Source organism: Wickerhamomyces anomalus (assembly GCF_001661255.1).
Source record: "Wickerhamomyces anomalus NRRL Y-366-8 unplaced genomic scaffold WICANscaffold_3, whole genome shotgun sequence".
Classification (NCBI taxonomy): domain Eukaryota; kingdom Fungi; phylum Ascomycota; class Saccharomycetes; order Phaffomycetales; family Wickerhamomycetaceae; genus Hansenula; species Hansenula anomala.
In genome coordinates, this window is record NW_017567112.1 from 970,057 (window position 1) to 996,735 (window position 26,679).

At 34.1% G+C, this 26,679-nt stretch overlaps 13 protein-coding genes across 13 annotated transcripts; 6 read left to right on the plus strand and 7 right to left on the minus strand.

Moving 5' to 3' along the window:
• Positions 1–122: 122 nt before the first annotated feature.
• Positions 123–2,861, minus strand: NUT1 (Nut1p; the record flags this gene model as incomplete). Its single annotated transcript, XM_019184756.1, has 1 exon — positions 123–2,861. One exon carries the CDS (start codon positions 2,859–2,861, stop codon positions 123–125), a length of 2,739 nt encoding a protein of 912 aa, XP_019039170.1.
• A 258-nt stretch (positions 2,862–3,119) lies between these two features.
• WICANDRAFT_92049 (uncharacterized protein) lies at positions 3,120–4,483 on the plus strand. Its single transcript, XM_019186335.1, has one exon. It carries the CDS (start codon positions 3,277–3,279, stop codon positions 4,273–4,275), a length of 999 nt encoding a protein of 332 aa, XP_019039171.1. The 5' UTR covers positions 3,120–3,276; the 3' UTR covers positions 4,276–4,483.
• A 370-nt stretch (positions 4,484–4,853) lies between these two features.
• PEX14 (Pex14p) lies at positions 4,854–6,041 on the minus strand (the record flags this gene model as incomplete). The annotated part of the gene is made up of 3 exons (XM_019182715.1): positions 4,854–5,074; positions 5,228–5,751; positions 5,821–6,041. The coding sequence occupies 3 exons, from the start codon at positions 6,039–6,041 to the stop codon at positions 4,854–4,856; spliced, it is 966 nt and encodes a 321-aa protein (XP_019039172.1).
• Positions 6,042–6,589: 548 nt separating this feature from the next.
• Positions 6,590–7,174, plus strand: LYS5 (holo-[acyl-carrier-protein] synthase; the record flags this gene model as incomplete). Its single annotated transcript, XM_019185630.1, has 1 exon — positions 6,590–7,174. The coding sequence occupies one exon, from the start codon at positions 6,590–6,592 to the stop codon at positions 7,172–7,174; it is 585 nt and encodes a 194-aa protein (XP_019039173.1).
• Positions 7,175–7,639: 465 nt separating this feature from the next.
• Positions 7,640–8,345, plus strand: HEM25 (Hem25p). Its single transcript, XM_019186336.1, has one exon. It carries the CDS (start codon positions 7,675–7,677, stop codon positions 8,203–8,205), a length of 531 nt encoding a protein of 176 aa, XP_019039174.1. The 5' UTR covers positions 7,640–7,674; the 3' UTR covers positions 8,206–8,345.
• A 615-nt stretch (positions 8,346–8,960) lies between these two features.
• WICANDRAFT_104993 (glycoside hydrolase family 3 protein) lies at positions 8,961–12,127 on the minus strand (the record flags this gene model as incomplete). Its single annotated transcript, XM_019180433.1, has 2 exons — positions 8,961–9,400; positions 9,697–12,127. 2 exons carry the CDS (start codon positions 12,125–12,127, stop codon positions 9,285–9,287), a joined length of 2,547 nt encoding a protein of 848 aa, XP_019039175.1. The 3' UTR covers positions 8,961–9,284.
• A 4,596-nt stretch (positions 12,128–16,723) lies between these two features.
• On the minus strand, positions 16,724–20,534 carry AMS1 (alpha-mannosidase; the record flags this gene model as incomplete). The annotated part of the gene is made up of 2 exons (XM_019182716.1): positions 16,724–18,304; positions 18,398–20,534. The coding sequence occupies 2 exons, from the start codon at positions 20,532–20,534 to the stop codon at positions 17,148–17,150; spliced, it is 3,294 nt and encodes a 1,097-aa protein (XP_019039176.1). The 3' UTR covers positions 16,724–17,147.
• Positions 20,535–20,723: 189 nt separating this feature from the next.
• WICANDRAFT_62546 (uncharacterized protein) lies at positions 20,724–21,233 on the minus strand (the record flags this gene model as incomplete). Its single annotated transcript, XM_019183393.1, has 4 exons — positions 20,724–20,814; positions 20,867–20,935; positions 20,994–21,025; positions 21,204–21,233. The coding sequence occupies 4 exons, from the start codon at positions 21,231–21,233 to the stop codon at positions 20,724–20,726; spliced, it is 222 nt and encodes a 73-aa protein (XP_019039177.1).
• A 234-nt stretch (positions 21,234–21,467) lies between these two features.
• On the plus strand, positions 21,468–22,482 carry YUH1 (ubiquitin-specific protease YUH1; the record flags this gene model as incomplete). The annotated part of the gene is made up of 3 exons (XM_019181638.1): positions 21,468–21,503; positions 21,554–21,648; positions 21,699–22,482. 3 exons carry the CDS (start codon positions 21,468–21,470, stop codon positions 22,480–22,482), a joined length of 915 nt encoding a protein of 304 aa, XP_019039178.1.
• A 44-nt stretch (positions 22,483–22,526) lies between these two features.
• AIM25 (Aim25p) lies at positions 22,527–23,485 on the minus strand (the record flags this gene model as incomplete). Its single annotated transcript, XM_019185631.1, has 2 exons — positions 22,527–23,170; positions 23,200–23,485. 2 exons carry the CDS (start codon positions 23,483–23,485, stop codon positions 22,527–22,529), a joined length of 930 nt encoding a protein of 309 aa, XP_019039179.1.
• Positions 23,486–24,094: 609 nt separating this feature from the next.
• Positions 24,095–24,853, plus strand: RSM26 (mitochondrial 37S ribosomal protein mS42; the record flags this gene model as incomplete). The annotated part of the gene is made up of 1 exon (XM_019181783.1): positions 24,095–24,853. One exon carries the CDS (start codon positions 24,095–24,097, stop codon positions 24,851–24,853), a length of 759 nt encoding a protein of 252 aa, XP_019039180.1.
• Positions 24,854–24,888: 35 nt separating this feature from the next.
• On the minus strand, positions 24,889–25,798 carry MCM16 (Mcm16p; the record flags this gene model as incomplete). Its single annotated transcript, XM_019183394.1, has 4 exons — positions 24,889–25,036; positions 25,084–25,290; positions 25,343–25,408; positions 25,461–25,798. 4 exons carry the CDS (start codon positions 25,796–25,798, stop codon positions 24,889–24,891), a joined length of 759 nt encoding a protein of 252 aa, XP_019039181.1.
• Positions 25,799–25,914: 116 nt separating this feature from the next.
• Positions 25,915–26,567, plus strand: VPS25 (ESCRT-II subunit protein VPS25; the record flags this gene model as incomplete). Its single annotated transcript, XM_019181818.1, has 3 exons — positions 25,915–26,100; positions 26,137–26,325; positions 26,373–26,567. 3 exons carry the CDS (start codon positions 25,915–25,917, stop codon positions 26,565–26,567), a joined length of 570 nt encoding a protein of 189 aa, XP_019039182.1.
• Positions 26,568–26,679: the final 112 nt, after the last annotated feature.

Genomic DNA, 26,679 nt, shown 5'->3' on the forward strand with positions numbered 1-26,679 from the left:
TTTTTTTGTTGTTTTGTATTTGTTTGAGGACAGTTGCTGTATTGTTTTATTTTAATGTTTTGATGCTTATAATACTATCTTGTATCTACATGAGCGATGTATCGTAGTTTAAATGTCATTCTTCATTTCAATGGAACAATTGTCTGCACACTTTCTATAAACTTTTCATAAAACAGTTGAACGACCTCATTTTCAATAGCTTCATTATCTGAAATTGATTTCTTTTTATCTATCAAAACTTTTGCAAATTTATAACTTGGTGAAATTGAATTGTAGCTATCATCCGTTAATGACTCTTGTTTCAAACAATTTAAAAGGAAATCTTTAATAACACTGGACTCAACATAATTAGTAGCTAACAAGAACGTTGACAGTTCAAGAATTGTTTGGGATGGTTTTGAATTCAGATTTTGCGCTTCAAATATTTGATCCAAAAAATAATCCAACATTGTTTCTTCACCTAAAACCTCTAATAAAGTCGAAAACAACTGGAAGTCATAATTAGGAACGATGGTGGTTTGACTCCAATTCAACAGGGTATTAAATTGGGTGTGGAATAATGATAATGGCGAAGCTTGAACGTCTGTTTTCTTGTTGATGTCATACAAAATTGATCTGAAATATTTCATAAAAGTTGGACTTGTATCAAATTCAAAGAAGTATGTTGGTTTTTTGAGGCCGACTGATTGTCTTAAACTTGATAACAGTATTGGATCAACAGAAGTTTGTGGATTTTTATTGATTTCAGATAATAGATGGAACAAGTTTGGACCATAGATGGATAAAACAAATTTATGGATATGAACAGACTCACCGCTCAAATCTAATGGATTAATCAAAGTCTTGATTAAATTGATTAATAAATCAACATCATTTCGTTTCCAAAGGAAAGTTTCACTCCATGATAATATACCAACTATTGTACTTAACAGAAACGGCTGCAAAAAATACTCTAACCCTCCTTTAACAGTGTCTTCATCAATCAAGCCTTGTTTACAAGCAATAAAAGCCTGTTGGAATATCACAGGGAACAATTGGAAGCATTCTTGAACTGTTGACAGACGCATTAAATCATCAGAAATACCACCAGAATCAAACAATGCAGTGATCCAGCCATTCAGCAAATCTGATTGGTGTGTATTTGAAGAGTCAAATTGACTCAGTGATCCTAATTTTGTTAAATATTTGATGCAAAATGAAGGTTCATTTGGGTTATCCTTTATTTGCAATAAACTTTCAAAGGAAATTTTATAGTCTTTAACAATTAATAAAAACAACATCAAGACACAACCAAATGCAGAATAAACATCTTGGAAGTTCATGTCATCATTAGAAACTTGCCATTTATCCAAAAAACTCAACAACGGTTTCAAGAAGGCTGAAGGTGAAAGATGGAATAAAATAGCATGCAAAGCACTTGGAGATAACCCTAATGCTAATGCTAATCTGTACAGATGAGAAACATCATTATTTTTGATAAACTCATTGATTGTTTCCAATATTAAGTTTGACAATTCAACTTGCTTTGTACCTTCCATCTCTTCAACTAAACTGAAAAATTCTAATAACCCTGAATCTTCTAAAGGTATAAATTCCGGATTTATATCTATCAAAGTTGCATGTAATGTAGTTGATATATCAATAGGTTGACCATTTTGTAAAACATCATCAGATGTGGGTAGATTTCTATTTTCAGCTTGAGCATCTTCTTTTAGAATTGCAGCAAATGCACTTTGTGGTAATAATTTCAAGGCGATACAACTTCTTAAGAAATCGTGTCTAATATCAGTATTTGTTGATGGAAATGATGAGAAAATGTCATCATCATTTGGATCTGAACCACCACTTGAGTTTAATTTGATTGTTTTGGAAATTTTTGGATCAATTAAATTTAAGGCATTGCTTAATGAAGACTCAACATTCTTCAAGTTGAGTTCTTTGATCAACAATGGTAACCTTTTTGTTAAAAATAATTTCCAATTTTTGATAACCAAGTCTGAAGCGTCTCTTGATTGTAATGCAATTGTGATACATTCAAATGATAAACTAATGAGTTCATTTAAGACATTTTGATTCGTCTTCACTTTAACAAATTGTTCAAAAGAAGATAATAGTTTGGAGCTGTTTGATGACCAGTTTTGTATTATTAAATTGAGCCATATGAATTTTGGTAATTTATTTGTTTTCAAAAATGAAGAATGAACTGCATGTTGTAATGACGATGAAGGTAATGAAACTGATTGTCTTATGTTGACTATTGAGGATCTTTTGAGACTTTTGATCATATTAGCTTCCAAAAATTCAGCTAGAGGTGCATTTTTCTGTTTAACTTCATTCAATACACTGGCCAATAGATCATTTTGTTCTTGTGTTAATGGAGGCACTTCAAATGGTATGATTTCAAAAAACACATTGAGGAAATAACTTAGAGATTCCAGTAGCTCATAACTTTGAGGCTGTTTTTCTAGTAGAGTCTTCACATATGAAGTTATTGAGGTGATAAGGTCATTGACCTCGAATGAATTGAATGGAAATGAAGTTTTGAATCTTTCATCTCTGAATGTGTTTGTCAAAGAGTTAAGTAACAAGTATTGATTAGCTTCAATGGCATTTGGCAAATTGTCCAATAATGAGCAAAGCTTCAAGTTGGTGGATTGGTCCTCAGTAGCCACAGCCGTCAAATAAGAGGCCAACAATGGATCGAATTCATCTTGAGCTGATAAAAGTGACACTAGATCTGATATTGTGACCTCATTCTTGTGGTTTAATTGCTTGAACAACGAGTTGAAAACATGTGCACTGACTCTTCTCTTGAGACACAGCACTACCAACTGCTTCAAATCAACATCACCAGCACTCATAACTTGGAATTCTGTTTGCAATGCCCTAAAGAAACTACAACTTTTTGTTGATTTGAATTCGACTTCACCAAATCAAAAAAAATAAAAAAAACACATTCGCGAAAATTAATATCCGACCACCAACACGTGACTCAACAGCCAAAACGCCAAAACGAATTCCGACTGTCGACAAAAAATTTGGAAAAAAGCAGCTCGAAAAAAAAAAGCTCATAGACGTTGAAGATTTTGTTTATTTTAAGTCTGTTTATGATTCAAGGAGTGTATTATTCCTAGTCTTTGACGTGTTCTTACTTCCCTGCACCTTCTTTTGAGAACCGACACCACTGTCCTTTCGTTTTTTGTCCAACTCTTTGTTTTTTCCAGGTGGTACTCATTCTTCAAGCTCGCTCATTGTCGGTATTATTGTTTATTCAAAATGTCTTTCTTTGGTAATGATTTAGCTGCTCCACAATCTCAACAGCTAAATGTTGTTCCTGAAGCTGCTCCTTTGCCATCACAAGTTCCTGAATCTTCAAATGAATTGAACCAACAAGCAAGTCTCTCCGAGGAATCATCATCATCATCAAAACGTCAAATTGAAAGTCATCCATTCGTTAACCAATTTAGTGAAGTTGAGAAGGCCATTTCCAACTTTACAAAGCATCAACCTTTCAACCATCATTACGCTCCAAATGTCCATCCAAACAGAGGTCACAATAACCATTATAACAATAATAGATATAATAACAACAACAATAACAATAACAACAATGGTCGTTTCCATCATCACAACCAACAACAACAATTACCAATTGTTCAACGCCAACAACAACAAGCTCCACAGCAACAAATTCCAAATCAACAACAACAATTTTTCAATGGTAACAATAATGCTGGTTTACAAAATCGTTTCCAAAAATTACCATCAAGTGCTTCACAACCTCAACAACAACAACAACCATTGATGCAACAACAATATCAATTACAACAACAACAATTGCAACAGTTGCAACAACAACAGCAACAAATCCAATTGCAACAACAGCAATTACAACAGCAACAACAAATTCAACAAACCGTTGTTCAACCACAACAACAACAACAATTTTTAAACAATGATTTAAAATTTGATATTTTCCAACAACCTCAAGATCTTTCATTACCATTAAGAAAGACAGCATCACCAACTTTCAACGGTGTACCAATGAGACCGAATTCTGTTAATTCATTTGCCCCATTAGAACAAATCAACACGGGGTCTTCATTTGGGTTGGGTGGTTCAGATTTAATTTCAACACCGGTTTCAAATCCAATTATTAACGGTGGGAATGTGGATAAGAATATATCATTGGATGATTCAACTACTAATGCGTATCTTGGTGATCTTTGGGGGAATTCCAAAAATTTGAGAAGTTCAACTTCTGTTTGGGCTTGATTTGTGTGTGTTTTTTTTTGTACAATCATAAGGTTATATTTTTTTTAAAATTGATTTAAAGGGGTGAGGTTCAGTGCATATATGTATTTAAAGAGCTATTTTTGGGAGAAGTTTTTTGGCTTTTGTTTTCTGTGTTGATATTCCAGAGGAAAAGGTGGGAAAAGAGAAATGTTTTATGATATTGATGCATTTTTTTAAGAGTTGTGTGTTTTTTTTTTTGATTTTTTTGATACTTCTTCAACATGAGTATCTATGTGTGCATCATTTATGTTTTTTTTTCTATATTATGTTTGACTATTTGGTTAGAAAGTTTAAAGTGTGGTGGTTTTTCGTTTCAAGAAAACATTTTTTAATGTGTCGTTTTGATACTGATTTATATGAAAATATTGGTGATATTTATTGTGTATATAACTATGGCATTTTTTTGACTCAGGGGGGTGAGGTTTAAAGAGAGAAATCATTGATTAGTGGCATATCTAATTTCAATGTATTTTGTTTTAATAAAAGTAATTTTGTTTTTTACAACTACATGTAGCGTATTACATGATCACTATAAATTAACGAAAGTTATTCAATATTCAAGCATCAAATTTTTGACTTTGTGGGATTTCAACAGGGTTTGGTTCAGTGTAACCATTGTCATTTGATTCATCCTTCTTAGCAGCTTGTTGCCATGCTGGGATTGAACTGCTTGTATTACCATTTGTTTGGTTGGATTTTGCTTGCTGTTGCCATGCTGGAATAGAAGCATTTTGTGTAGATGGTGAAGAACTGAGAGAAGAAGCATTAGATTTATTAGCTTGTTGCCATGCAGGAATTGATGAGGATTGTTGTTGTTGTTGTTGCCATGCTGGAATCTTTGGAGCATTATTAGAAACTTCTTTTCCACTAGTTTCTGGAGAAGTTGGAGTTGATGAACCATTTGACAAGTTTGCCTTTTTCAAAATTTCACTTGCAGATGGGATTGAGGAAACAGATGGGATTGGTGATTTTGATTTATTATTTGATAATTCAGTTGTTAAATTATTTCTGCTTTTGATTAATTGTTGTAATGACTTCAATTCGGTTTGTAAAGTGTTGATTTCTAATGAGATTGTGTTTTGTTGTTTATCAATTGATCTATCTAATGAATTCTTCAAATTTTCAATTTCAGATTTTAAATATTTAACATCACTTTCAATTTTTTCATTTTTGGTTTCAGTTAGATTGATTATATCTGCAACTTCATCAATAGTTTTACTAATTTCTTTAGCTTTTGTTTCTTCATTTTCTTTTAATTCTTTATTAGTATTTGAAATTTCTTTTAAAGTTGCCTCTATTCTTAGAAATTCTTCTTCAATAGCAGCTTTATCTTGATCAAGTTTTGACTTGGAAGCAGGCAAGATATTTGGGATTACATATCTTTTTGTAATCTCATATAGAGCATAACCAACACCCACAGTAGCAGTGGCCATGATAAAGTAATCTTTCCAATCTCTTTCAGGAACAGGAGGTGGACGAGCCGTATAGTATTGAGGCTGAGAAGGAGCAGCAGTAGCAACAGACTGACCAGCAGCAGTAGGGGTAGCAGCACCTTGGGATGAACTTGTCACGTCTTGAGCAGCACTTTCTTCACCATTTGATCTTTTCAAAGCTTCTTGGATTTCCTCTTCAGAGAGGCTTTTGCTCTTCAAGAACTCAATCTTCTTGTCCAAGGCAGCTGAGCTGACCTGGGGGTCCCTCAAGAAGGAGACAGCGTTCTGCACCAAGTCTTCACGGATGGCCATTCTTTCTTTTGCTAGTTGTTTTATTCTCGTTGTTGTTGTTGGAACTTCTCCATGTTTTTTTCATTCGTTGAAATGACTGATAAAGGTGGTTAAGGGCACTGGCTATGGTATATGGAATTTACCGAAGCCTTTTCAACTTTGAGTATCCTATATTTGGTTAGAAAGAGTATAGAGAATGTCTTTCCAACGAGATACAATAGACTCATTCAATTCTCTGCTCAAAAAGAACAAAACACTCGTTTTCTACGTCGAAATAGACCAATTATGGGATGATGACTACCAAGTGGGTATTAAATCAGAAAACATTAAACCAACAACTAACCTGAATTTATCAGTTTGAAATAGCCCTTAGACTATTACCATTCGATCAACAAACCAAGATAATACAGAAAAAATTCCCCAAAGATGCTAAAACAGCACTGGCGAACCAATTACTACAACGATTCATCTCATGTTTATGTCTCGGTATAACTGATGGTTCAAAGCTTGAATTTAAACAAAATCAATATGGGAAACCTTATCTTGTTGGTTCAAGTTTCAGTTATAGTATGAGTAATCAGCAGGGGTATACTTCAATGGTTATATCTTATCAAAGTGAAGAAGTTGGGATAGATTTGGCCAGTATTTCAGATATTGAAAAATTTGGAAACGGCTATTTAACACATTTTAAAGATATTTTCCATCCAGATGAATATGATTTCTTAGAAAGTGTACACGATGCTAAAGAGTTGGAATGTTTATTCACAGAGTATTGGGCATTGAAAGAGAGTTATACAAAGAAGTTGGGAATCGGATTGAATGGTGAATTGGGTGCTTATAATTTCCAAAACGTTGCCAAATTGAGCAAACCAACCATAAACTCAATTGATTCCAGTTCATTTGACTCCAGCTCAATTGATTCCAGTTCATTTGACTCCAGCTCAATTGATTCCAATTCATTTGATTTAAAACCCAATTCTCACTGGAGTGACTCCACCAAACTATTCATCAATAATACCCATATCCAACCTCTGGACATCCATTTAACAATGCTCAACAACGACATTGTTCTCAGTGTTTGTGGAGACCAGATACCCAACACACCTTCACTAATAAAAATCCCATTATCGTTAATAACAAAATTCTTTTCTTGATTAAAATCTTTGTAATTTCAATTGTAATTGCGACTATTCCCGTCCGAATTGTTTTTTGTAAAAAGCGAATAAAAACCTCGAGAATTGAATTAATAAACTAAACCACCAGCAATCACCACAAGTACATGTCAGAAAACAAAACCTCGTCTCATCTCATAGGAGGCTTTGCCGGAGGATTGACCTCGTCTGTGATTCTCCAGCCATTCGATCTTTTGAAAACACGTCTCCAACAATCCCAGGGCTCCAGTCTAAGATCCACAATAAAGAATCTGAATAGCTATTCCCAACTATGGAGAGGTACATTACCTTCAGCTCTGAGAACATCTATAGGGAGTTCGTTATACCTTGCATCACTAAATGTCTTTAGAACAGCCATTGCACAAAGGAAAATCACCACGACTAAATCCACAATAATATCAAGCTCAACATTACCAAGATTATCAATGGCTGAAAATTTAATATCTGGTGGATTAACAAGAGGATTTGTTGGGTTTTTAACTATGCCAGTCACTGTTATAAAAGTCAGATATGAATCCACAATGTATAACTATGATTCGCTTTGGGGTGCCATGAAATCAATTTATAAGAAAGAAGGTACAAGAGGATTCTTCAATGGATTTGCAGCAACAGCTGCAAGAGATGCTCCATATGCTGGATTATACGTTTTATTATATGAACAATCCAAAGTTTCAATACCCATCTTCTTCCAAATCACCAAGGCATCAGATTCAAATGTTAATTTGTTCAATTTTAAAAGATCTGCTTTGATTAATTCAATGTCTGCATTTTTAGCTGCAAGTTTAGCAACTACAATAACTGCACCTTTTGATACTATAAAAACAAGAATGCAATTGGAACCTACGAAATTCAATGGCTTTTTCAAAAGTTTTGGTGTGATAATTAAAAGTGAAGGTTTTATTAGGTTGTTTGATGGATTGTCTCTTAGATTAACTAGAAAGGCATTCAGTGCTGGTATTGCATGGGGGATTTATGAAGAATTGATTAAAGTGATTAGTTCGAAATTGTCCTAACCCTAGATTTATTCTGTATATATTATTTGTTCATGACCTATATAATGATTTTAAGAAATTTGTAGCTGTTTGAGTTATTGATAATGTTGGATCTATTGGATTTAATGATTTTTTAGTTTTGGTATCAATTATTGTTAATGCAGCTAATCCTAGAAAGCTATGATATGGATCAGGATCATCAGTATCAGTTTTAGCAAACCCACCAATTATCAAGTTTTGGGTCTTGGTTAATAAATATGATTCATTCAATTCACCATTAATGAAAAATTCTTTATTGAATAAACTTAAAGCACCAGCACACCAATAGGAATAACAAGTATCACCAAACTTATTCTCACGACCATTATGAGCACCTTTATCCACTTGATCTAAAAATTCATAATTGATTAAATCATCATTATATTTGTTAAAATCCAACTGTCTATGAGCTAACCAATCCAATGTTTTATCCCATTCATCAATCTTCAACTTCCCAATCAATTTCAACGAAGCCAATCCGCAAAAGCCATAACCAGCATGAGATTCACCAATCCCAATCCCTCCATCGAAGACAACCTGATTCTTGATATACTTCTCTATCAAATCTATAGCTATATCATTCTCACCACCTTCATATTTCAACATACTCCTTATACAACAAGCCATATAAGTCTGTCTTAGATCACCATCACCAAACGGCTGTTCATTAATATCCACAATAGATTTAAACCCACCATCTCCAGTCTGACATTTCTTCAAATATTTCATCATTTCCTCTTTATCCAATCTCTCACTATAATCCTCCTCCAACATCAACAATATACACAACGCACAATAAGTATTGGCCACGGTGGGTGGGTCATATCTAGTGCTCTTGGGTAGAGCATGTGTCATGGAGCCTCTGAACCCTTCACCACTTGGTAAATAATGTGAATATATGAAATTTATATAATTCTGACGTTCAATTGATGAGAATTTGTAGTTTAGTAGAGATAATCCACCTATGCAACAGTATACAATCATTAGTTTATTTGAGTCCTCCTTTTGTAGACGGGAGGGAAGGATGTCTAGACATCGTTTAAAGTATTTGATATGTTTCTCTATGGGGAATTCAGCCATTCTTTGATCTTGATGTTGATGATGTTGTTTTGGGTAGAGTTTGATGGTCGCGAATTAGAAGATTTTTTTTTGATATTTTGCACTTCTGTTTGGCCAACTACAGAAACTTCAAAAGTATCAAAATGATAGAGTATAGAGTAGAATTAAAAGAGATAAACAAAGTGACCATTGACCTTGAGCGAAGAAAAGAAAAGCACAATTATATTTTTCATTCAAGAGTCAAAGTTGAGACAAGATCCAACTGTCTTGAAGAATGACCAACATAGATCTTATGCTCACCTCTTAAAACAATCCATGATTGTGTCTTTGTATCCCAAACTGATAAATCTTTTCTGGTTAACTCAAAGGAAACAGTCTCTGAATAACCCTTATCTAAAAACACTTTTTCAAAACCACGTAATTGAACTGGAGGTGTTGGGAATTCTTCATTATCAGGATATTTAACGTATAATTGAGGTGCAAACCCACCAAAATAAGGACCTTCATTGGTAACTTTAGCAGTAACAACATAGCCAATATCCCATAAATGAGGATTACCACCTAATCCACCACCAGCTAATGATACTGGTCCATCTAATTGTTTAGTTGAGTAACCTTCTGGATAATCATAGGAGCTATTAGGTTTGATTGAAGAAGCATCATCAATATATGGATATGTAACTTTGGCAAGTTTATCAAAACCTTCTGGGAAAACATACTCATTTGGATCCATACTTGATTGTGTATATTGATAAACCTCAGAATATTCAACTCCTGCAGGTTGTGCATTTTCAGTAAATGGTTCAATAATCTCAACACCAATATCACTTAATGAAAAATTGGAATAAGATAATCCATAACCAAATTCATATCTGACTGGCTTATCATATTTATCAAAATATCTATAATCAACAAAAATTGATTCGTTATATCTATCAACAGGATTCTGTACTTCAACCTTATTGATAATTGGAATATAATCTTCAACATTCTTAGCAAATGTAAATGGTAATTTACCAGAAGGATTTTCATCACCAAATAACACTTTAGCTAAAGCAGTACCGAAATCTTGACCCAAATATGAACTATAAATAACAGCTGTAACATTTTCATTTTCAATGAAAGGTTCTAAATCCACTTGTTGACCACTAGTTATAATAACAATAGTATTATTGTTGATACTAGAGATGTTTTGAATTAATGGAACAGCATTATGCCATAATGTTAAATTGTTTAAATCACCATAATTCCCATCAACTTGATCAATCTCTTCACCAACAACTGAATTAGCAACCACTATAGCAACATCTGCAAACGAAGCAGAATCCATAGCATCTTTTTGATCCCAAGATTCACCAATAAACTCATATGAAATCTTCGCCTCTTGAGCACGAGTACCAATACCACCAGCTGGAGTGATAAAATATGTATAAGTACCAGCTGCAGAACCATATCCTGTACCTGTTGCACCTGTACCACAACCATATAAAGCACATGAAGTACCTTTAGAATCATCACCTGCAGCCTGACCCAATATTGAAATACGTTTTGTATTCTCTTTTGTTAATGGTAATGCATTTTTTTCATTTTTCAACAACACTATACCTTCCACAGCTGATTTCAAAGAAACAGCTCTATTGAAATCAGAACGAACATCAACATGTTTATTCAATGTGATTATATCACCTTTTTTTTGAACAAAATATTCATGACCTTGAGTTAAAAATGTTTGAGCATTATAATTTGGTCCATCTGGATTATCAACACCTGCATAAATTAAACCTGACAAAATTCTTGTAACCATATCATCTAATCTTTCTTGTGGTAAAGTACCATTCAATACTGCAGTTGTCAAATTACCACCAAAATATTTAGTTTCACCAGGCATATTCATATCTAACCCAGCATTGGCAGCATCAAGGCCAGCGTATAATGCACGCCAATCACTCATTACAAAACCTTGGAATCCCAATTCTTCCTTTAACAAGTAATTCAACAAGTATGAATTTTGACAAGTGTGAGAACTGTTGAGTTTATTATATGAACACATGACAGAAGAAACTCCAGCTCTCACCGCTTCAGCAAATGGCCATAAATAAATTTCATGAATAGCTCTATCGTCAATATCTGAAGATAATGAAGAAGTTGTATTAAACATTTCTGGATCTATAATTTTCCCCATTTCTAATTTTGAAGTTCTTGCAAATCTAAAATGTTCTTGCTCTTGTGCAATTAAATGCTTTGCCACACTCACAACACCCTGAGATTGAATACCAATAGTTTCCAAATACGCAAAAGCACCTTCTAAATAAGGATCAGGACCATGACCTTCCCAACCACGACCACCAGCAGCTTTGACACCCATTGGACCATATACTGCACCAAGCATAATGTCTGCACCTTTCCCTTTGAATTCAGAGGCAATAGCCACAGCACGATCATAAACTAATTCTTTATTGAAAGAAGTAGCAGCAGCCATACCACAGGGGAAAACATCAGTTAGGTCAGCACCACGGACTGACAATGGACCATCTTGAATACAAATTGATGAAATGTTTAAACGTGGAACAGAACCTGTATTACCAGAACATGGACCATTAAGAGCACCTATCCCCGTTGTTAGATTGACTTTTTCAGTTATTGTCATTTGATCAACTAATGATCTTGCACGATGGTATGCAGCTTGCCATTTCCCATCGTGAAGACGGCCACCTTGCGGTGATGGATAGAATGATGGACTATGATTGTATGGATCATCAGCGGAAGCTTCTGGGGCTGAAGTGTTGACTGTTATAGCTTGTGATAAAGCTAATAGTGAAGCTATACCAGATAATGGAATCAACATTGTTGTTGGATAAGGAATTTCTTTGAAATGACATAATGATGCTATATCCTTGGATATTTATAGTGTTTTATAAAGGGTCTCTATACCCCCCAGTGGAGTAAGCTTCCAGAGGTTTATAAGATCTGATATTAGGATTTAGATCCAACCTTCATTTTTTCGTATAAGCGATATTTGAAGATCATGATTAAACAGCAGTGGACCATGGTGTCGACTTTCCCATTTGAGGTGCATGTAGATAACGAAAAACACTACCATAAATGACATAATAGGTGCAGCTTTCCCATAATGAACCATTAATTCAAAAAGAGCATTCCTGTATAGTTTTGTCAGTAATTTTTCGAGATTTTTATCGCCTTTTTGACCCTCCGTTTGCGGAAATAGTCGGTTTTTTGGCCTTGAAATAAGAGAAACCAGAAAATGAATGTCTTCTAATTAACTGATTGTAGAATCATGGTTGTGAAGAATCAAGACCCAGAGTGTTTCCTTTGAGGATATCATGGGCTCGCATTATTCAAGTTTCAGCAAATGCAGAGAGATCGACACCCAGATTGGGACAACGTAGTGACTAGTTTCAAGAGCTATCTGTACGTGAAGAATGGGAGTTGGGTGTTGTTGGTATTGTTCACAACTTCACAGGATGATATTTCCAGCGAAAGGACTCTGACTATCAACTTCGCTGGTACTAACTACGCGTATAATTCCCTTGCAGTACAATATTCCTGTAAAATGAAATCCCGTTGATATAACGTAGATCTTGATTCTGCACTCAGATAATGATAACGATGCGTTGAAAGCGGTCTGGTTTCCTTATTTGTGAATCGTTACCAGCCAGAGCAGGTGAGATCCAGTTTCCGGCACTTTAGAAGCATGTAACTTCATCAAAACTATTCAATTGGAGCTGATTAATTAAACCTGGAAGGGCCTTCTTCTAGTGCTTTGAATTAATTCACCAAGATCCAGCTCGAGTCTAGGAATTCACACTGGATGGTGATATGTCTATTCTAATCGGCACTGTTTCATTTAGTCTTCCCATGCCAATACAAACTAGAATTTTACAATGATACTGCTCTAGTACCAGCTAGCTCGAGCTCCATATGAAATGTGTTTCACCCTTGATGATTATATCAGCTGACGCGATGGAAGAGTACATACTACATGATCATTCGACGCGTTCTAAACGAGTTTTTCCAACGATTGTAGAATACTTTTACTTCTTTATTCATGTTGTTGCTTCTCTGTTTTAAATTCTATAGGTGTGATTTTTGAGAAAGTACAAAGATGGCTTTCATATCGCTGTTTTTCAGTGTTGCTTCTTATGAATAATGACACTAGCTAGACTGTATTTTCTGTGCCCTGATTTCTACGAATACTTGCTGACACACAAAATGCTTGATTTGTTGAGGATTACTACTGCGGGCCACTTTATGGCATCCATGTGTCATACAGTTACTAGCTTAGAAGAGATGAGATATTGATAAAAGTTGTTTACAAAGTACTTTTTAATTCTCATTGACTTTTCTAAATGAACAATATTAACTTTTGACTATGTTGTAGAGTGAATATTAGCTGACTTACGTTATTTACTTTTCAATTAATTACAGAATTATCATAGGTACTACAGTGCTTCATGTCTAGTTCCTCTCCATTTGTTCACCATCGAGTTGCACTTTCACTTTAATTTAGCCTAATTTATCTACTACTTGATCGCGAAATATTCCAATGTCGAAAAAATGGAAAAGGCTTTCAATTTTCCATTATCTTAATGATTTGAGGTCCAGCATTTCGAACAGCATAGTGTACCATTCTTTATCAGACGTATATTCCAGCCCTTTTGTTAATAGTTCGCATCATAGCTTGCTAGAATAGGGATGCTCAAAGCTTTGCATCTTTTTTTCATTCCACTTTTACACAGACTGATCTTAATTAGGAGTCAATAATGATTCTTAATAAAGTGAAGTTGGATGTACTGGTAGAGAAGCAATTTTGAGTCATATGTCCTCGCCCATTACAGTATGCGCATCGTTCATTACAATCTCGTTAATTGGTTTAAGACTGTTGATTGTCCTATTTTTGGTGGTATCTTTATTCATGAGAAGTAACTCTACAAGTTGATTTCTCTCACTCTAGAACCATCATGAATAAAGGTCATTTCAATTTACATGAATACCATGATAATTCATAGAGGTGGATTACAATTCACTTCTTGATTCTCTTTGGTTTTCCTGAATGAATATTTTCCAATTACAAGATCAAAAATTATATGTAGTGGGATCTCGAGTTAATATTATTATTTACCTTCACTCTGTCTGTCTCATTAAACTTCAACTCTTTTATACCCATCACTGCCCTAGTCAATCAAGTCAGACTGTCTTTGATTTAGCCTAAATGAAAGCCCCTGTTGTTTCTCGACGAATCGCGAGTTTTTTTTGGGCTTTGAGTCTTGGACGTCGACTATTCTTAAAGTGAGTGTATTTTTTTCATCTTTCAGGTACATTTCTGTAAATGGAAAACTCTTTTAGTGTTGCAGAATTTTTTGCTCTTGGATTTCGAATGGATTAGCAAATCAGACCGACCTACTTCATAACTATACCAACTATGTTCTATTGATTTGATAAAATTTGCAATATAATAATTTCTCAGTCATGCATTGATTTCTTTTAGTTCATCTTGAGTTATGCTAGCTTGTATCGGCTCATCAAATCAAAGTCGACTTGATTTAATAATATTGACTTCATTATATTTCTCAATAATATCAGACGTATGATCAATTATATATGACTGATATTACAAATATATGGTGATTATAAGGTTTATTAAACATTTTTTCATAGAGGTTTGATGAAAAAGACTTCTTGAATTCATGGCTAAAAACTAATGAACAATATCTTTTATTTCAATACATTGTAGTATAACATTCTCGCCAACGATATCTTCCTCATTACACTTGAGATTAACATCACAGAGTTTGAACTTTTTGATTCTCTTGATTAACTTGCAAAACGCATTCGCGAACCTACCGAATGGAAAAAGTTTGATTTGAAAATCAACAAACAGCCTTTCATCTTCGAAACCATTTATTTAGTACGTTGATCAGACTACTGTTTTATTAGAAGATGTTAGATCTCTAAATCAATATTCAAACACCAGGTCAAGATCTATTTCGTGACTTTTGGCAGCTCGAAAACACTGTGATCAGACGTTATCAGTTACTTTGGAAGGTGTAAACATTTTGATTCTTTCAATCCTATGCCAATTCACAGATGCTAGCTAGGCTGTTGATTTATTCTTGTTGATTTTTTTCTTCAATATTGATGATTAATTAACTGTGCTTTTGATGTATGGAATGGACTTGAAGCTTCTTGGGAGGTTGATAACATTACTTCCTGGATTCATGGATTATTCCATTATACACATTTTCATTTTGAATAAAGATTAATATCAATTTGCAGTAGAATTACGTCTTGATCATCCACAGTTATATGACATTAACTGCAAATTAAGTTGGCACAACGTTATTTTTTGTATTAAAACACTGACATCACGTTGGGAAATTGGAAACCACCTTGCCCTTCATGCCTCAAATTTGTAATTACCAATATTGAAAGACTTGAGCCTGTATGGGTTGCAAGCTAGACGGGCAATCAATGAGGCACATACAGCTGTAGAAGTTACCAGTAAGAGTTGATAATACTGTATTAACTCATTCTGATCAATATTCCTATCGTTTTAATGCACATTTGTATACATTTGGCGTTATTGGTTGATTCTCTATTTCCCCTACAAAACAGCATCACAATAAATGGATTGTGTCCTGCTCGGTTAGCTTTGTAGCTTTTGGCGCAAATACCAGATTCCGAATAAATACCTATAATTGGTATCAAGTAAACGTATAATAAATTGAGTATAAAGTAAAAGGATAAGCAAAAGAAAAAGTAATGTTATGATCATCTTGATTTAGCCTAAATAAAGGCCCTTTTTCGCGAAACTTGTCTGGCTTGAGTGTGAAAAAAATTGGTTTTAGAAATGTATGTGTCTGGACTCTGTTACATATTAAACGGTAAGCATCTGTTCCATGGTGTTTTTCACAGTTTATGTTTTGAAAGAATATTAGCGGGTAGTTGATGTGTTCTCTAACCCTAAAATGCAGCTGAAAGCATCTTTTTACTGGGGTATCTCATGCTATTCGTCATGGAGAGCATTCAATTGACTGTTCCCAGTACAGAATAGCGTCGATTCAATTCAAAAACCTGGGTTCCCATAGAGATTGTTTACAATTCATCTCTTGGAACTCGTGTAATACACATTTTCCCTACACCAGATTACAGATTGAGCCATGTAGTGCAAAGCTAAATGTGTGGCATTGAATACCGTGGGTTCATGTTAGCACAACTGCTGTGACGCGGTTTGATACTTGTGCTTTTGCTCGACTGTTGAAAAATAAACTAAAACCCATTGGCAATGTTTTTAGTTTCAGCATTTAAAACACATTATCCTTTGAATCAATATAAAAAAGTCCTGAAAACAGAATTGTTTTTAAGTTGAAACATAGCGATACATCTGCGCCCGTGTCTACGAGTAGACCTCTTTGCAGTACGTCAATTTTTATTTTGACAGAGTTTCAGTTGGGCAAGTATGGAACATTAAAACAATCATTGGCATGAACATCTCGTGAATGTTGAAGCCATGATTGAATGCAAAGTTGAAATAATTTAATTTTGCTCTCCACTGGAACTCTCATATCTGTTTGAAAATGTATCGTTTCATAGAGGTTGTTTTACAATTCACCCCTTGGACTTAACATTATTTGAATATACAATTACTTTTCATCCAAAGATTAAAATGTAGTTGTTCCTACTAACTTTGAACCCACTGGCTTGATTAAATAAATAATATTGTGTGTTGGAAATAGAAACAAAGCATATATAACAAAAACTTTTTAAAAAAAAGGTGGTTATGAAAGAACTGAAGAATACAATAGAGTTATCATAGTGTCATTAAAAAAAAAAGCTAGCTTAACTGATTAAGCAAAAACAAGTTTATAACTTGCAATTTCAAAAGCTCTCAATTTGATTGGAATTTCAGAAATACTTGAACCATCATTTTTTGTGAATTCCAAAGTTTCCAATTCATCTTCTAACAGATTAACTTTTGAAACAGATGATAATTTACCATTAGTGGTTATAACACCTTTTGATTTACCACCTAAACTTTCATAAACTCTAACAATAATTGATTTAGCACCAGCTGGTGAAGTCTTTGATGATGGATTTTTAACTGGCAACTCACCAGTGGAAATATCTTCATCATCTTCAGCTCTTTTAATATTACTTAAAACCAAATTATCATCACCTTGAATACCAACCAAATTTAAAAAGTCACTCTTACCCTTTGGAATCAAATATGGTGAAAACACATCAAAGTTAAAATTATGAGCAACTTCAACAGTTTTAGAGTTCAATAAACCTTTATGAGGATAAATTGCATATTTAAAATGATGTTTACCAATATCAGCATTTGCATCTGGTTCTTTTGGTGATCTTAATAACGATAATCTCATCAAATTACCATGTGTTGAGAACCCATATTTAGAATCATTAATAATGGAAACACCATATGAATAATCTGAATAATCTGCAAATTTATGATGACAAACTTCAAATTTAGCAACATCCCATGATGTATTATAATGAGTTGGTCTTTTCGTGATACCAAATTGGGTTTCATAACTTGCAAAATCTGAATGAACATCAACTGGGAATTCCACTTTAAGGAATTTACGTGATTCATTCCAATCAACTTTTGAATCAAATTCCACAATTGAAGCCTCATCTAATGATTGTAACCCATCTAATGAAATAATAGTTTGGATTGAACTAGTTTCACTGATTTTCTGTTTAACTAATAATGAAGCTTTTAATGGACCCGTTTCATTAATTGAAACTTTACCTGGTGAAACATAATGATATTTATCTAATGAAAAAACCTCAGTGTCCCATGCTTGCCAACTTAGTGGAGTATCTTCAAAAACAACCAATTGGTTTGCACCTTTATGATTTTTACCTGTGGATAAATCTAAAACTTCACGATCTTCCACTAAATCATATAAACTAGTGATGACACCACCATTAACTGTAACTTTTAATTTATCATTACTCAAGATAAAATCACCATTTGAGCCTTCTTTAGCAACTGCTGGATGTTTACTTTTTGGGGTTGTTGATGATGATGATACTGAATTCTCTTCAACATAAACATAATCATGTTTAACACTTTCTTGAACCAAGACATTTGAATTTGATGAAATGTTGAAATTTTTAGGAATTTTAACAACACCTGTTCTATCCCATTGTAAAGTATTTGCAATTTGGAAAGCACCATCAATAGCTTTTTCATCATCTGTTAAAATTCTTAATGCTTCATAAGTTAATTTTTCAGCTTTTTTAATTGCATTTTTCAACATTGGTCTAACATCATCACGATAAACCATTTCAATACATGAACCTGGTAAAACATCATGAAATTGACATAATAAAACATCTTCCCAAATTGCTTGTAATTCCTTTTGAGGATATTTATACTCTTTTGGTTTTAAGATAGATGCAATTGTAGCAAAATATTCCAAATCATGTAATCTAATTTCAGATCTTCTCATAAATTTCTTAACTAAAGCCTGAGTGGTATAAGTACCTCTATGGAATTCAAAATATAATTCACCAATCCAACTAACCAATTTCTTACCATCATCAGTTCTCTCCAAGACTTTATCATAAAAATCATCAACAGAATTACCCATATGCACTGTAGGTAATAATCCAACAGTGTTTGAAATACCTCTACAACGACGTAACTTATCAAGCATTTCAGGTAATGGACCACCACCACCATCACCTTTACCAAACACTAATAACCCAGTTTGATCATAAGTTAGGTTTTTATGTTGAGAAATTGAACGTTTAACATCACCAAAATTTGCATCTGCAGTGTAAGTGTTTGCAGGAGGCATATGAGTAATAACTTGAGACCCATCTAGTGCAACCCAGTTGAAAGTTGTATTTGGAAAGTTGTTTATATTATTCCATGATAATTTCTGAGTTAGAAATCTATCAAGACCGGCAAGGCGACATAATTGAGGGATTTGTGAAGAATAACCAAAAGTATCAGGTAACCAAAAAGTTTTAGATCTTGCCCCAAAATTTGATTCGAAAAATCGTTGACCAAATAAAAATTGACGAACCAAGGATTCACCATTTGGTATATTTGTATCATTTTCAACCCAAGAACCACCAATTGGGATGAATTGATTTTGAGAAACTGCGTCTTGTAATCTTTTGAAAGTTCTTGGATGATCTTGTTTCAACCATTTGTATTGTTGTGCTTGTGATGCAACAAATTGATATTCAGGGTATCTATCCAATAAATTTAGCTGGGTTGTCCAAGATCTAACGATTTTTCTTCTGGTTTCACCAAATGGCCATAACCAAGCAGTATCAATATGACAATGACCAATTGCATACACATCAATCTTGTTTTGAGAACCATTAGTGTCATGGAAAACTTTTTCATTATCAGCATTTGGTCCAATAAATTTTGCTGCAATTTTTCTACATTTTTTAATGGATTCAACATCATTTGGATCAAAAGCATCAATAATTTCCAGGGCAATCTGTCTTGCTCTATATTTTTGCCATGATTCAGCATTAAATTCTCGAGCAGCATCTGTGATTTCCCAATAATCAATTTTTAAAGCTCTAGCTTCTAAATTTGGTAATAATAAATCAGCAGTATTCAAGACAAAATAACGATTTTCATCAGGTGGACTAATACTGGAAGGGGTACCTAAACCAAACATCCCATTACAACTCATTTCCAAATAAAATAAATGATCTTCACCATCAGTCCATTCTTTTGGTAAAATGAAATCATTACGTTCACCACCAGTAAAAGCTTGTAAAGGATCACCTTTTGGGGTATATAATAAACCTTCATTACCACAATCCCATTGGAACCAAATTTGTTCAGCACCAATCCATTTCTTGGGAACTTTAATATGAAATTTAAACCAAAAAGTCTTCCAACTTGGACCATAAACATCACCTTTCTTAGCAGGTTTGAAATCAGCTTTACCAATGACGTCTTGGAATAAAGGTCTTTCTAAACCGGCAACTTCATGGACTTGAAATTCAATATATCCTTTGTTTAAATTGTTTTCATCTCTTGTATGATCAATCTTGTCAATATCATAAAATTTTGGTAAATTTAAATCCTTGTATTGGCCCTCGTCAACAAATTGACGCAATTTATCTTCATAGATACCATCAATCTGCTTCGGAACAGGGTCATTGTTGATCAATTGGTAGCCAGAGCTGCTAAGAGCACTTGGATTACCAGCCAAACTGTTTAGACACATGGTGGTGATACTAATTACAATAGATACTAAAAAATGTAGAAAAGATGGTTTTATCCCCTATCTAAAAAAAGCTGGTTATGGGGTCGCAATCGAGAAAAAGGTGTCTGGTTGGTGCCACAGTGTAACTACAAATGAACAATTAAATTACAACAATTTCACTATTTCTGTATTTAAATCCAATAAATCAGTCTATTGGGTCTTGACTTCTTTGTCCTCTTCGACAGTGGCAACTTCGTCGTGTTTTTTAAGAGAATCTGCGTGGAATCCTGGTAATTTGACACTAAAGTATGGGGTTAGAACATGTGAATCAGGTCAATTGAATAAATACATACGCAAAACCTTTGATTAAGGTGTATTCATGAGTGATTTCACCTCCTAGTTTACTTAAACCTTCTTTGAATCTGAATTGAACATTGTTAGCCCTGCGATGGAAACAGCAACATCGGCACTAATACTCACTTTGCAGCACTGGCATTTTCTTTTAAAGTAACCTATAAGGTGTTAGTATTCAGTTCTGTAATGATTGAGTCTTGTTTAATCTTCTCTGCCTTTGTAGCTCTGTCTTGACTAAATCTATTCAATGTTGTTCATTTTGCCCCCTAGATCAGTCTTATCAGCTAACAAAAGACAGAGCAACGATAAAAAAGTGCACTCTTCTGGAATACTCACGATGAATGATTTCTTATCTTGGTCTGACATTCTGGATAGGGATCTTGTGGATAATAGGTAGCAATTGCGTAGAGAATTCCTGGTGAACAAAACGGCTGATGGTGTGGTTAAAGGAAAGAAAGGAAGAAATGAGCATTTGGTGGTTTGATAAAGCGCCATTCGCGAACAGGCCAGTGCTGAGTAACCATCGTCAACGTCAATATTGAACATTATCGAATTTGGTGATATTGAAGAGAATCACTATAAAGAACACGAGAATAAACGATGTCTGGAGGTTGGAACACTATCGAGTCTGATGCTGTGAGTGTGGTTTATGGTAATAATATTCTAGTTATACTAACTTTTCAAAGGGTGTCTTCACTGAACTGGTTGACAAGTTACAAGTCAAGGACATTGCCTTCGAGGAACTATACTCGTTTGATCCAGAGACTTTACAAGCCATAGCGTATGTGATGTGTATGAATTTATAGCTAACAATTACTAACCCTCTACCAGCCCACTTTATGGTGTCATTTTCTTATTCAAATATGGTGAAGTTGATCAAACATCAGCCCCATTAGATGGCGAATATGATGAATCAAATGAGTCAATTTTCTTTGCAAGACAAAGAATCCAAAATGCATGTGCCACTCAAGCGGTATTAAATATCTTGCTAAACAGAAATGATATAGATCTCGGTCCAGAATTATCAAACTTTAAAGAATTTGTTGGTTCTTTTGATTCGGATCTAAAAGGTGAAACTATTTCAAATTCAGATTTAATTAGAACTATACATAATTCATTTTCAAGTCCCAATTCATTTGTTGATGAATCTCAACAATCTTATAAACCTGATGATGATGATGAGCTATTCCATTTCATTGGATATGTTAGAATTGATGGGAATTTATATGAATTGGATGGTTTGAAAAAAGCTCCAATTAATCATGGTCCTTGTGCTAATGATGATGAATTTATAATGAAATTACCTCAAGTTTTACAAAATAGAATCATGCATTATAAAGAAGGTGAATTAAGATTTTCATTGTTAGGTATAGTTAAAGATAGAAGAAAAGTATTGAGTGAAATTGGTGATGAAGATGGATTATCTAGAGAAATTGCCAAACGTGAATCATGGTCAAAAGAAAATGAATTAAGAAGACAAGATTTAATGGGGTTAGTTTATCAAGTTGTTAAATCAATTTCATCAAAACAATCTGATCAAGAATGGAATGAAACTTTAAATAAAGCAAGAACAAAAGGTGTTTCAAGAATTTTGGCAAAACAATTGAAAAAATAATAAAATTCACTGTTCACCAATTCTAATACGTAATTTCATTTATTTTATTCATAATCACCAAAACTAAATAATCCACCTCTATTTGAATGTCTTGAAAAATAATCAAAATCAACACTAACAGCATTAGCTAACAATATAGCTCTTTGATCTAAAGTTAATGGTCCTGAAACTTCTGGATATAATTCACCCATTCCTGCAAATGATTGAGGATCCATTCTAACTATATAAACACCAGTATCTGTAAATAATTCTCTACCTAAACCAACCCAATTTCTATCAACAGCACCAATAACACGACCATTTTCATCTCTAACTGGGAAATCAAATGCTAAAAACCCGGAATCAATAGCACCAAATTGATCATATTCATTATTTGAATGAGCTTTAAATAAATTATATCTTCTTCTCCATAAATGCCAACTTTGTACACTTTCCCCAATTATACCATCATCTTCAATTTCAAAACCTGGTAATATGGCTTTAATATGAGAATTTATGAATGAAAATGGTCTTTTAATTGTTAATACAGGATTACCAAAATTATCGAAAACATCAACAATAAAAGGACGATGTAATCTTGTAATTTGTCTCATAATCATTTTCCCAATACCAAAATCTCGTTCAGACATGTATCCAATCTTGTTACCTAATGCATCCATTATAACGTATTGATTTGCTTGTTCAAAACCTAAAAAACATTCATCATTTCAATTTGACGTTCAATTACAATAGTGGGTTCTGTTAAAATTTTGGATATCCCGTCAGTCTCTCTTAACAATCCTCCTGGGTTAGGTACTGTCCCTGAATATGAATCAAAGCTATATCTGTTCACATCAGGTTCAGTGCCTATATCTTCAACAGTTTGTTGTTCAGGGAAACGACCTCCTCTATATCCTGAAGATCTTGAAGAACGAGGTAATGGTGAATAAAATCTTGGTTTGATGAGGTTTGTTAAGGATGGTCTTGGGAATGGTCTCCGTATTGATTGTCTAAGAATATTCATATTGGGTAAATTAATTCATGTAATAAACTGATAAAATTGGTTTAATTTAATTTGCCTTTGGGATGATGATGTTTTTTGAAAGTATTTAAAAAAATCTTAATTGGTGGGAAAACTTCAATTTCTAAAAATTCGGGGGAAGTTCTTCGCAATCTATGAAATATTGATAAAAGAATGTAATATCTCAATAATGAATTATTAGTTATTAATCCTCAATTGGACTTGTTCTTATGGCTTTTTTTCTAAGTTCAAATATTGTTTTATTGGTAATCTGTCAATAAATAGCGGGTCTGTAATGAGTGTGACATTCGTGAATATTGTTGATTTAATGGAGCAGAAATATAGTATTTTGACATAAAACTAAAGTATTAGTTTCCTTCATTTGAATTAAAAGTTTCCATAAATCATTGACCTACTCACACTGGAAATACATGACTTAAAGTCAATTTCATTAAAGGTCGTAATTCTAGTTATCACGTGAAAACTTTACCCCCGTAATTCCCATTTTTTTCAATCTGAAAAATCTCGAAACTCTTCATCAAAAAAAAAACGTTCAAACAAGTTTTGAATATTGGAAATACTGGAGAAGTTGAGGTTCAAAAAAGAGTCATGATGCTACGTAATAATAGACCAGTCCAATCATGGGCCAAAAGAATGATACACACAGCCCCAAGGCTCAAATTACAAGACCAATACACTACACAAGGTATACCTGGATTACTTTCACCAAATGGGTTTAAATTAGCATGGATAGATCAACAAAATTATCTAACTACAAAATTAACATTATTAACAAATGGTACAAGTGATGAAACTCGTTATCCTTTCCATATTGCTATAAATTCAGCAAGGGACCAGACAAAACAACCAATTTTCAATGTTGCTTCACAATGTCATAATAATCATTTTTTTTTCGAACAATTAACATCACCTTTAACAAATACAACTTCACCATCAAGGGATTTGGAAAGTCGTATAATTGATAGGTTTGGATCTTTAGATGGGTTGAAGAAACAATTTATTGAAGAGAGTGAAAAAATTATTGGACAAGGTTGGGTTTTCTTGGTGGAGACTGAATCTAAAAGTTTAGAAATTTTAATTGTTAATAATAGTGGTACTCCATATAATTTCAGTGGTAATTTAAGTTTGGATTTGAATGGACCTATTAATTCAGATGAATTTGAAGCTTGGGAAGCTATTAAAGAACATACTTTGAATAAGACAACTGATTGGACCATCCCATTATTAGGTGTTAGTTTATGGGATCATGCTTATGTACTTGATTATGGTGTTGGACAAAGAGCAAAATATGTTGGGGATGCCCTGGATGCTATTAATTGGGAGGTTGTTAATAAGAGAGTATATGTGTGATTACTAGACTTGTATATATCATTATCATCATGTTTTTATCTATATATCTCACCACAGTAGAGTACAATTTCTCGAAGTTGTTCATCATCTGCCCAATTTAATCCATTCTCCACGATGAAAGCTTGAATTTGTTCTGCTAAATTGTATGATTTTTCTTTAGCTTCTGCTAAATTTTTCTCAAGTCTGTTAGGTTAGTATTGTATATGGTATAAATATTGTTGTGTACTCACATTGCCTTTTGTTTTGGATCTTGTGGTGTATTATCATTACGTTTTGTCTCTATTAATAATGATGTTAATTGTTTACTAGTTTCAAATTTTGAGAGGTTTTCATTTGTTAATTTAATCAGTTTTTCAGTGTTTTTGTTGATTTTGAATTGAAGTTTGATTATTTTATCTGTTAATTCGTCTCTTTTCTCAATCTTTGATACAATTCCACTGTGTTTTTCGTTAGTACAATGTAATTCTTCTTATTTGATCAACAACTCACGCTTCTTTTGTGGTTAAACCTTCAACTTGATGAACTGATCGAAGAACTGGTAATGTCATTGTAGAGCTATTAACACTATTAGTAAATTCCTCAACAAGACAGCACTTGTATAACTCACGATTCAATAACTAATCTTCTTATTTGTTGGATCTGTTTTAAATATTTTAACAGCTCTTCATCTTTTAGTTCACCATCTTGTATCAAGTGAGCTAATCTCCCACTTTTCATGAGTTCATCCTTAACACTATCATACATTCCCTTTTGTGATTGTTCGATAACCATCAATCTATCCAAATTATCAACCAGGTCACGATAAACCTGTGTATGTTTTATCTCTGTTGATATATCGTCATTGTTTATGGTTTGTATTTCTTTAATAGCTGGATCATCTGTGATCTCTAGCACGCCTGATTCTTTTAATAGCTTCAGCACACTATTTTTCAACTCTTTTGACATTATTTCTCTTTCCTGTTTGTTTGTTTACCTTTTCAAATGTGTTTTTTTCGTGGATCAAAAAGAATTAAATCAAATTAAAAGCCATAACCAATAACCAATAACCAATAACCAAAGCAATGCCCAACTACACCTTCCCCCAGATCTACAACTTCCCTCCGTTCTTCACACGCCAGCCCAACGAGCAGACGTGGCACGCGCAACGGAGCAGCTGGATCCAGTTGATCCTGGGCTACTCCAGGGCCAACCGAGTATGGATCCTCAACAACAAGGGCCAGGTGCTCTCACAGGGCAACGTTGACGAAGTGGATGACAGTGGGCAATTGGCACTGGAAGACGAGGGTGCCACCATTACCAAGGAATCGTTGTTTGCCAATGACAGGATCCAGCGCAGTCTGAGCATCGAGACCGTTGATGAGATATTCAGCGAGATGGTGAAGAGTGAGGATGCCTTCTACAACGACAACCACTCGAGTGTGTTTGTCAACTTCTACAGGCCCGAGGACTGGGCTGCGATGGTGCTGGAATGGGTGAGTATGGTTTAATTAACTATCAAGGCTCTTTACTAACTCTCCAGGTGGAATCCACAGGCCAAAGCGGTGGTGTCTTGACGATGTATGAAATCGCCAATGGGGAGCTCAGTGCCAGCCAGGAGTTCCATGGAATACACCCAGTCATACTCGAGAAGGCCCTGAATGTGCTGGTCAAGAGATCAAGGGCCCAGTTGCTCAAGGACCAGGACAATAGAATCGCTGGTGTTAAAATCGTATAAGGAAATAGACGGCTCCCATACAAATGCTATGCGTAATGCCCTTTGAAGTCACGTGACTGTGAAGAAAAAAAATTTTTTTTTTTTCTTTTCACTTTTTAAAAAAAATTTTGTA